Raw genomic sequence first — 11,245 nt, forward strand, 5'->3', positions numbered from 1 at the left:
TACTCAGCCTGCCTCTCACACCCCACTGTGGCCCTGCCTATGTGCCCGTGGCCCTGTGTGTGTGCCTGTGGCCCTGCGTGTGTGCCCTGTGGCCCTGCGTGTGTGCCTGTGACCATGTGTGTGTGCCTATGACCGTGTGTGTGTGCCTGTGACCATGTGTGTGTGCCTGTAGCCCTGCGTGTGTGCCCTGTGGCCCTGCGTGTGTGCCTGTGACCATGTGTGTGTGTGCCTGTGACCATGTGTGTGTGCCTGTGGCCCTGTGTGTATGCCTATGACCATGCATGTGTGCCTATGACCATGTGTGTGTGCCTGTGGCTTTGCGTGTGTGCCTATGACCATGCATGTGTGCCTGTGACCATGCATGTGTGCCTGTGACCATGTGTGTGTGCCTTTGGCCCTGTGTGTGTGCGCTTGTGACTACGTGTGTGTGCCTGTGGCCCTGCATGTGTGCCTATGACCATGCATGTGTGCCTATGACCATGCATGTGTGCCTGTGACCATGTGTGTGTGCCTGTGGCCCTGCATGTGTGCCTATGACCATGCATGTGTGCCCTGTGACCATGTGTGTGTGCCTGTGACCATGCATGTGTGCCTATGACCATGCATGTGTGCCCGTGGCCCTGCATGTGCCCATGGCCCTGCGTGTGTGCACACCCTCCTCCCTGGCTTTATTGAGCTCATCTGGCCAGGATTACCTGCCACTCCCTGACAGGAGTGGGGTCCCTCCCTCATCAATCAGATAAAGAGGTGGTGATTAAAACAGCAGCATCTTTTAAAATTTTTAATGTACCTACTTTTTAACCCAGAAATGTCACTTCCTAGAACCTGGGAAAGCAAAAATACAACATAATCTTACCCAATGCATGTAAGATAACATGTATTTACATGTGTATTGGGTTGTCTCATCAAGGGCGAGAAGAGGGCACTGGAGACTTGGTGCCTTTTGCTGTATAATTTGTATGGTTTGACTTTTCACACTGAAAATGGATTCTAGTTTTACTTATGTGATGTGCTATAACTTTTAAAATAAGAAAAGTGTATCAAAGTATACACCAACATCTCAGACTAACAACTGGTGAAAGTTTTCAGCAATGTAATGAGACTGAGCAATGGGAGGGCTTAGTCCGGAATATTCTAGCACCCGCAGCCACGGCCATCTCTGGGCCTCGATGCATGAGCTAGCCTTCAGTCCTTCTCGGCTCCTCTTGAAGGGCTCCTAAGCAAAGCCCAGCTTTCACATTTTCCAAGTGTCATGCAGTCCAGACTGACACGTAAGGAACACGTATTCACAGCCCCCTGTCACCTCTGTCATCACCGTCACATCTCATGCAGCGTGACAAGGCACTCAGCACACAGAGCCTGTGGTGAGCCTGTGGTGAGCAATCCCAGAAGAGCCTGTAGCAAGTTTCTGTTTGCAAAGTGATACACTGAGTTTAACTACAGAATGATTTGTTCTCTCTCCTTTTCCGCTTTTTAAAGAAGCTAGTTGGGACCAACTTGTATGAACCAGGGGGTCATGGTTTGATTTCTGGTCAAGGGCACATGCCTGGGCTGCAGGCTAGATCCACAGTGGGGGGCATGCAGGAGGCAGCCGATCAATGATTCTCTTTCATCATTGATGTTTCTATCTCTCCCTTTTCCTTCTTCTCTGAAATCAATAAAAATATATTAAAAAATAAAAAAGAAGCTAGTTGGGAACTGAATGGCAACCAGTGTTAGTGAGCAATTATCCTAAGGAATGTCACCTAAACTTGGGCCACCTGCATTGACCAAAGCCCATCTCTGCCCTGCCCTGGCTCAGGCCTGCTCAGCCCTCTCCATTAGCGCTGGACACGGTCTCCTGTCGCCTGCCCACCAGAGCCCCCGCTCCGGGGACGTGCCCGGCCATCTCACCACACTGATGCCGTCATTGAGGAGGGCCTCCCCGAAGATCATCATGTACAGCGGCTCGTTCACACGCGCCTCCTCGAACACAGCCAGCACGGCCACCGGGTCCACAGCAGAGATCAGGCTGCCGAAAAGCAGGTTCTGAAGCAGGTTGACGTCACTGAGGCCAAAGGCCTTGATCTGGCAGATGAGGTAGAGGGAGAGGCCGATGCCCATGGCGTTGACCAGGGCCCCCAGGCCTGCCCACCACAGGATGGAGCCAATGTTCTCAAAGAAGGGCCGAGTGGGCATGAAGTAGCCGCTCTCCAGGACAATGGGAGGGAGGAGGTACAGGAAGTAGATGTTGGAGTCCATGACCGGAGGCGATTTGTGGTCGGTGCCAAAAATGATGGCCCCCACCAGGGCCCCCACAATGATGAGCAGGCAGCTTTCCGGCATGAGGCCTGGCAGCCGGTGGTGGAGGTGGAAGCCTGGGCAAGAGCAGAGGCCACAGTTAGCTGTTTGCTACCGAGAAGCATGCAAGACCTCTAAAGCCACGCAGAGGGCTCCGGGGCCAGCTGGCCGCGCTCTCTGCGGCAGGACCTGGGCGCGGTGGGGCTGACACAGGACCAAGTGCTTCACATGCCAGCCCAGCACGGGCTGCGAAATCAGTGTTCTAGGCAGCAGTCCCCCCCCTCCTTCCTGCTCCCCCATTTTACAGGCCTGAGCACTGGAGAGAAGAGGAGAGAAGTGGGCGGACCTGTCTGTGCTCACGCAAAACCGCCGTTAAGGCTCATGCAGAGTCTTTTCTGTCGCCTGAACCTCAGCTTGTTCCAAACCGACCTCATCTCACTTCCCTCTCCACCAAAGAAACAAAACTTAAAAGTTCCTTATTTTCCCCCTTATTTAATCCATGACATTGCCATTCAGTCAGTCACTTAAGGGGAAATCAAGTCGCATTCTCACGACCCCCCCATTACTTTTTCCCCTTTATTTAATCAGATGCCTATTTCATCAGCAACGTCTCTCTTTAGCTGCCCCTGCAGCCCATCCCCTTCTCTCCAATCCCACAGCCACCGTCTTTGCTCAGGACTGCCCTTTTCTTCTCTAATTACTGCCTTATCCTCCTAAACTTCTTTCTCACCCTCAAACCGCCAGCTCACCCCCTCCTGCTGCCAGAGGACTTCCTTACACCACATGTATCTGATGGCCCCATTCCCCACCTGGGACTGTGAAGGTACACACACATCTCATGGATTTAAAACTGAGGGTTTTTGTTAAGCATCCCTGCTAACCACCCACGGGGAAGTACTGGGGGGTGGAGGACCAAACATATTTTCTACAATTCCAACTGTTGACAACATTTTAGAAATAAGACATTAACAAATAAGAAGAAAAAAACAAGAAAATGTGTAAGTATACAACTAAATGCACGTTGAGTGCCAGCAGACAGGATGGGCAGCCAGAGCATAGCACGTCACCCTGGGGCTCTCTCCGAGTCAACGCCCCACAGCCAGCCACACACCTTTGCACCCTGTGGCCCCTCTCATCTCCTACCCTGTTGTTGCTGCCTGGATTGTCTTTCATTCAAATTTTTCTGGTCCTGCTCAATCTTTGAGGTTAAGCTTTTCCTGATCTCTTCCAAAAAGAGATAATATGTCTTCCCCCGAATGATTATAAAATGTCATATGTCCCGGTCTGACAACAATGACCCCTTTCTACTGTGTCTGTGTGCATGCTTACCTCACCCACTAAACTCTGAACTCCTCAGACTCAGGCAGAATGGTAGACATCTTTATACCTGCCAATGCGCCCACCCAGATGTCTTCTGCACAGTGGCCCGCGGCCTGCTGGGAGAATTACGTGTGTGAGGGAATGGGTGAGCAGGCTGCATGTTCATGAGAGAAGATGTTACATGGTAAGTAGAAGCTGAACAGGCTGTTGGAGAATGCTTGTCACTTACATAGACGAAATGGAAGACATTTCAGGCTGGGAGAATGCCAAGAGAAAATAGAGGGACAGGAATGGCCCAGCCAGATATGCTTGATTCATTGAGGGCACCCACCTGGCTGGGGCAAATCGGGAATTGGGAAGAGCATTGGAAAAAGATGCTCTGATGATTTTGAGCCAAATGATGGGGGCCTTGAATTCAAGGTTAAGGAGTGTAGCTTTTCTCCCATAGACCATGAATGTCTCCTTTGGAATTTTTTAGGGTCAGCCATCCAGGGAGCATGTGTGTTTCCCTGACCATAACTTTGAACTTCTCCATTCACTATAGCAGGCTGGTTAATACCATGGCGCATTCACGTCAAGAGACATTATCCCAGACCACACACTTAGTCCACTGGCTTTAACACCAGCATAAGGTCTCCTTCTAAAATCCTGCTCTCTCTGTTTCTGAAGAGAACTTTCTCCTACAGTTCCCTCCTCCTCCCCTTTCTCCTCCCCTTCTTCTTGTAGTGCTGACTTCAACCACATTGGACTTTTTGAATGTAAAAGAGGCAGACGAGCCCATATGCAGTGTTATTAGGCCTCTGCCGCCCCAGTTTGGCCCGGCTTTCTGGGCTCCAGCGCCCTGTGCTGAGTGCAGCGTGCCCCACCCTCAGCGCGTGCACCCGCCCAGCCCCGGGGGAGGCGCCTGCACACAGGGCCCCGGAAGGCAGTGCTGCCTGCCCATCACCCCAGAGCTTTCTCCCTTTCATGACAACAATAGAGTCAGTCACTGGAGGATTTTTAGTTTCAGGGACTGAAACTTAAATAACAATGTCCTACCTACAAGTCAAAGAGAGTCCCCCTTTCCATTCTGCCCAATGATTCAGGACATCCTTCTATAAACTTACAAGAAGCGGAACTGAAATAAAAGATAAACAACAAGTCTGAGGTGACTTTGTATTATTTTTGTTCTATAGTATCATTCTTTGCAACTTGCATAGTTGGTGTTTTAAAAAGGATTGGGGAGCCCAGGCCAGTGTGGCCCAGTTGGTTGGGTATCCTCTGGGGGGGCACCAGGAGGCTGCCAGTTCGATTCCCTGTCAGGGCACATGCCTGGATTTGCAGTCTCCATCCCCAGTAGGCAGCCAATCAATGTTTCTCTCTCTCGTTGATATTTCTCTCTGTCCTTCTCCCTTCCTCTTCTCTAAAATCCATGAAAACATGTTTAAATAAGTAAATAAATAAATAATGAAATCAGAAGGACTGGGGAGAGTCGTGATGTTTCCTGTCAGAGGCCTGCCAGGCAGCGCTGGATCCACCAGTCTTCCCCATGAAGTGAAGTCCCTGAGGCCAGGGACCACGGTCATTTCCACACATTGCCTAGCGCTCAATGAATGTGACCTGCTAGAATGGTAAATGAAATAATGAATAATAATAATGATTACTAATTGTCTCTTAACTCAAATTTCATAATGTAGAATCTACGACAGTCTGTATTGGTTTCTTGCCTTAAAGTTTTATGTCTCCCTCCCACCCCCGCCCCCGCCCCTTGTGAATGAACCACGATATAGAAATCTACAAGCCCAGTAATTGGCACCTAGTATGTATTCAATAAACATGCCTTCTTTTCATGTACAATGTAAAAATAATCTGAATTCTGGAAGACTAGCAAATATATAATTGTACTTGAATGCGCACGATCCACCTGAAAACCTACTTAAGCTATTTTCTTTTTCTAAAGTATGTTGAATTATATCCCTTTGAAAATCAAGAACACACACTCTACACTTCTAGACAGTGAGTCTGGGCACATATGCTACCTGTAAAGAGCAATCTGTGCTTTATGCTAACATCAAACCTGGATAAAAGACATCTTTTCTGCATTGCGATGTTTACTGACATAGAGCATAAGCCTCTTTCATATTATAAAATCCTTATTTGAACCAAAAAGGTTTTAAAAATAGTTTCACAGACGAACAAGCTGATACGTAGAGAGACGCAGTTACTAGCCAGTCCCGGGCAGATCTAGTTCCTGACCCAGAACAGCCTCAGCATCCCTCCCGTGTGTACAAAGGAGCATTTAAAACCCACCAGGACCACCCTGAATGTTCTCAGTCCATGCGGCTGCCTGAGAGGTGCTGGGCCCTCAGGTCTACACTGAGCCCGTCACCCCTTTAGAAAGCGGTTCTTATGTGAGCACTTCTTAGAGATTATGTGAAACCCTTTGTGTAACGTAACCATTTGACAAATCACACAAGAGTTCTTCAGGGTAACAATTCCATTTAGTCTCCATGCCTCACTAGCTCAGAGGAAATGGCAGTTAGGAAGGAGCACCTGACTAATACACTGTCCCCTGACATCCCCGGGGGTCAGGTGAAGAGACAGAGCCCACAGTCCTGATGCCAAGGAATTAGCTGGCAGATCTCATGGCTCAACCCCATTTCCCACCCAGGCTTGCAGTTAATATAAATGGGCACCATAGTTTCTAATAAAGCAATTTATCTATTCAAATGACAAATTTCATAACCGTGGCAAAGGATATGTTATACAAAGTAATTGAAATACTTGTATCAGTTTTCCACTTTTGAATAAGCTGATTTTATTAAAAAAAGTTTTTTAGTCATCACCTGAGGATTTGAGAGAGAGAGGAAGTAAGAGAGAGAGAGAGAGAGAGAGAGATAGAGAGGGAGAGATGTGGCAGAGAAACAGTGATCAGTTGTCTCCAATACTCGACTTGATTGGAGATAGAACCTTCAGCCTAGGTATGTGCTCTGACCAGAATCGAACCCACAACCTTTTGGTGCTGGGATGACGCTTCAACCAACTGAGCCACCTGGCCTTGGCTCTCAGTAGCAGGTTTGAAGGAGAAAGGGGGTGGCATCTGGAATTAAATGGTCACAGAGTGTAAATCATCACATTGGGTTTGGCACAAAGAACCTTGATTAGCATTTAATCCATCAACTTGAATTCACTTTATTTCACAAAGGAAAGCATGGATGCCCTGCTGGCTGCATTAGGCTCCTGTGTAGATCTATATTCTACCTACAGATCTATTCCCGTCACCGAGGCACCTAAGAGCTGCTCTCTGCCAGTTTACAGAAATAACAGTGGGAGCTGCTGTTGAAGCCCCTGGCTACATGACCAAGAATGAAAGGAGAATGTTTTACAGAGAATCTTTATGTGATTCGTGAATTCCCATTGGCCATCGTCCTGAGGTCTGCGTGCCTCACTCTGCAGTGATTTTTAAAGCACAGAACCTTGAGGTTGCTGCACACCAACTAATGTCACATGGTTGTCACACAGAAATGAGGAGAAATCAAAACAACCCAGGACCAAAGGTACACTTGACATGCCAACACACAGGCCTGAGCCCCAACGGCTGCACGGAGCTGGTGCCCCCCTGGAATCGAGGGCAGAGCTGACGTGACAGCACCGCAGTACACCCACTGGGCGCCCATCCCAGGCGCGGCCACACTCAGCCTCTCATGTGGGAGACGTGCACAGCCCAGGTGGGGGGACTCACCTATTTTTGCGAGGGAAGCTAGAAGGATCCAGAGGGTGACTTCATAGGGGACTTGCACGTAGTCATAGTCCAGTGCAAAGACAGTGATCTCACCCAGAGCCGGGCCCGAAGCAGCAAACCCAGCCCCAGGCTCCTGCTGGGCCGTGGAACCCGTGGGTTTGTTCAAATCAGACGTTGCTTTGGAACTCTTGAGGGCCACTAGCAGCAGCAGCCACTGCCAAGGACTAAGCGGCCCCGGTGCCTGGAAGCCCATGCTGGGCCTCCTCCCGCCCCTCGCACTGGGCCCTGCCTCAAGGGTCCTGAGTACAGGAGTCCGCCGGCCAGCAGGACACGAGCACAGTCCACGGCCTTGAGTCCCGAGTGCAGATGCTCTCAAATGGCCTCGATGAGATTCTGTTCAGGCAGCTCGCTTCTGCCTCGCACACAGTGGTTCAGCAGCTCTGTTCCCTGGGAGCACCTGTTTGACTTTACCTGGCTGGTGAGGAGTGCATCTGGGAAGGGAAAATCCCTCTTCGCGCAAAGCTGTTTCTCACTGCGTGGCACGGCACACGGGCTTGGTCCTGTGAATGAAAATTGACAAGGATGCCTCAGGCTCCTTCCAGACATCACTGGAGTCCTGCCAGGAGGGGTCCTCCTCTCCCCGCTCCCAGCGAGGGCTGCTGCCTCGCACCTGCCCCTTCTCTCCTTCTGGCTCTCTCTGTCGCTGTGCTGAGTGGCGAAGCTGCAGGTAGCTCTGGATCCACTAATTGTTCTCCCTGATTGGACTTCCCTGAGTGCTCGCTGGGGGTTACACTGCTGACACCTAGTGGGCAGCCACCATAGGCCCCTTGGCATTTCAGTGACAAACTTCTCAGGCAACCATGTGACTTTCATCTGAACCAGGGCCCTTCTGAGAGTAAGAAACGCTACCCATACATGCCAGACCCGGTATAAACCAGGAGGTCCTGGCACCCTGGGCAGATGGTCTCTATAATGAGGAGGAAAAAGAGGAGGTATGACTCATTACTGGATTCCATGAGCAGTGATTCAAAGAAAGAAAGTTCTAGTTCTCTGTAAACTTTACATAGCACTAAAAAAAAAGCAATAAGCTGAAGAACAAGCTCCATGAATACATGTGAAAACCCGGTTTTGAGAAACTTCATGGCACGTCTGAATGTTCAGTGTAAAAGATTTTGTTATTAAGGTCTATTTGTTCCAAAAACGCAGCACAACAGAGTTTATGAAAGGGTGCCGAGATGAATCCCGTGGATTCACTCCTAGCTCTACATCAGCCAGGTGACCAATTACTCACCTTTCAAGGTGTCCTCATATGAGAAGGGGAGGTTAATAATAGCTGCCTGATGGAGTGACTAGGAGTGCACACGGGATGAGACAGGTACACTATCTGGCACTTAATGTTAAATTTTATTATTTTGAAGCACATTTCTTATTCTAGCCTATCTAATAAAAGAGTAATATGCAAATTAGCCCTCACTCCATCACAATGATGGTGGTGGCCATGGAGCTGGAGCAAGCAGGAGGCTGGGGTTGCCCCGGCGATGAAGGAAGCTAAGCTTCCTGTCTGCCCTGGCCAGCCCTGAGCTCAGCTAAAGGCAACTAACTTTCAATTATAGAAGATAAATAAACCCCAGATACCTGCTTCCAGCTTCCCTGGCCTCCGCTCAAAGAGGGGCTGGGAACATGGGTTGCTAGGGGCAACCCAGGCTTTGAGTGGGACCAAGGCAACAAAGTTTCAATTATAGAAGTTAAATAAATCCCAGATACTTCTTCCAGCCCGGCCGTGGTCAGCCTGAAAACGGCCCTCAGCCCCTCACCCAGGCTGGCCAGGTACCCCAGCAGGATACCCACCCTGATCCGGGACACCCTTCAAGGCAAACCAGCTGGCCCCCACAGGTGCACCAGGCCTCTATCCTATATAATAAAAGGACAATATGCAAATTGACCCTAACAGCAGAACAACTGGGAATGACTGGTCACTATGACACACATTGACCACCAGGGGGCAGATGCTCAATGTAGGAGATGCCCCCTGGTGGTCAGTGCGCTCCCACAGGGGGAGCTCTGCTCAGCCACAAGCCAGGCTGACGGCTGCTAGTACAGCGGTGGTGGCAGGAGCCTCTCCCACCTCCTCAGCAGCGCTAAGGATGTCCGACTGCAGCTTAGGCCTGCTCCCCGCTGGCAAGTGGAAATCCCCCAAGGGCTCCCGGGCTGCCAGAGGGATGTCTGACTGCCAGCTTAGGCCTGGTCCCCTGGGGAGCCGGCCTAAGCCAGCAGGTGAACATCCCCCGAGGGGTCCCAGACTGCGAGCGGGTACATGCCGGGCTGAGGGACCCCACACACAAGTGCACAAATTTTTGTGCACTGGTCCTCTAGTATGAGAAATAAAAACCCTGTGGCAATGACAGAGTGCTCTGCTCAACAGCCCAGCTGGCATGGCTCAGTGGTTGAGCATCAACCCAGGAGCCAAGAAGACCCCAGTTTGATTCCTGGGTCAGGGCACATGCCCGGGTTGCGGGCTTGATCCCCAGGAAGGGACGTTCAGGAGGCACCTGATTTATGATGTTTCTCTCTAGTTGATGTTTCTATCTCCCTCTCCCTCTCCCTCTCCGTCTCCCTTTTTCTCTCTCTAAAATCAATGAAAACATACTTTAAGAAAAAGAGTGCTCAATAGAAAATGAGAATTTATATTCATTGTCACTACCTCAACACCTCTTCATATCAAACTGCAGGATGGTTTATATTTCTTTTCTTAGTTTAGACTAGTGAGTGCAGACAATTCTCCCTCAACAAACTCAATAAAAATCATTGGAAAATTGAGTCAGGAAGGGTTAAAGAAGGCTAGTATCTAGCTGCAACTTCTTAGTAATAAAATAGAATTAAAAGCTCACAAATGGATTAGGCAAAACCTTTCTCATACACAACAAAACCACAACCGATAAAAGGAAAAATAGATAAATCAAAATAAAAAACTTTTGATCCAAACTATATAATTAAGGAAGCAAAAACCACACTCACATAATATAAAAAAAATTGTAAATCACATATGTGATAAGGGATTTATATGCTGGACATATAAAAAACTCATGAGAGATTTGAAGATAGTGGTATAGGTAAATGCTTGTACTCGCTGCCTCCCACAACCACATCAAAATTACAGCTAAAATACAGAATAATCATCATCCAGAACTGCTGGAAAGCTGGCTGAATGGAAGTCCTACAACTAGAGAGGTAAATAAGAAAGTGCACTGAGACCGGTAGGAGGTGTGGAAGTGTGGAGGTGTGCTGCATTTTTAATCTGGAGGGAGATTGTCTCGGTGGAGGCTCCCCAGAGGAGCAAGGGGTCCCAGCTTCACACCAGACCCCCATCCCAGGGTCCCAGAGCTGGGAAGAGAAGTTCCTATGGGCAGTAAGAACTACAGGCTATAAAAAACAGTACAGATTGGGGCTCAGTGACACAGATGCTGCTGTAGACCCAGCTGTTCCTCTTAAAAGGCCAGCACCATGAACTGAACTTACAAGATTCTGCTTCCTCTTAGCTCTAGCAACAGGGTGAGGCTCTGGGTGACACAGATACATATGAGGAGGAACTGAATTATCTGGAATCAGGGCAGGAACGTGGTGGTGGCTTTCTCTCAGATGGAGGTACTCACAGGGATCATTGTTCCTATGCTGGGACCTCCCTGGTGTATGGCTGACTGGCAGCCATTTCTGTTTGCTCCACCCAGGTGATTCCCTAAGACCCTGCCTCATCCAATTTACAACCCCACATAAATTGTGTGCAGTGGCTTTTGCATATAAATGGCATGTTCTTACTCAGGCTATAATCTCTCAAACAAACTGCAGCTGGGTCACGAAGCCCCAAACCTATCAATAAAAGGTCCAAGATCCCACACCAGCAGCATCTTGCCTTGCTTTACAGCTGGG

General features: G+C 49.3%; 1 protein-coding gene across 2 annotated transcripts in view; it reads right to left on the reverse strand.

Moving 5' to 3' along the window:
- The window catches only part of SLC9A4 (solute carrier family 9 member A4), a 75,052-nt gene extending 67,035 nt beyond the window's left edge, over positions 1 to 8,017 (reverse strand). Inside the window, exons 1-3 of one of the 2 annotated variants that reach the window (XM_070429774.1) lie at positions 7,992 to 8,017; positions 7,322 to 7,881; positions 1,894 to 2,357 (exon numbers count right to left, since the gene is read on the reverse strand). In XM_070429774.1, the coding sequence (XP_070285875.1) occupies positions 1,894 to 2,357; positions 7,322 to 7,574 (717 nt within the window). In that variant the 5' untranslated portion in view covers positions 7,575 to 7,881; positions 7,992 to 8,017. Of the gene's footprint in view, positions 1 to 1,893; positions 2,358 to 7,321 lie in introns of both variants that reach the window. The other variant, XM_070429773.1, reaches the window with a different exon arrangement.
- Positions 8,018 to 11,245: the final 3,228 nt, after the last annotated feature.

This window comes from Myotis yumanensis, unplaced genomic scaffold (assembly GCF_028538775.1).
Source record: "Myotis yumanensis isolate MYYU_CA2020_CCGP unplaced genomic scaffold, mMyoYum1.0.hap1 SCAF_11, whole genome shotgun sequence".
NCBI lineage: Eukaryota > Metazoa > Chordata > Mammalia > Chiroptera > Vespertilionidae > Myotis > Myotis yumanensis.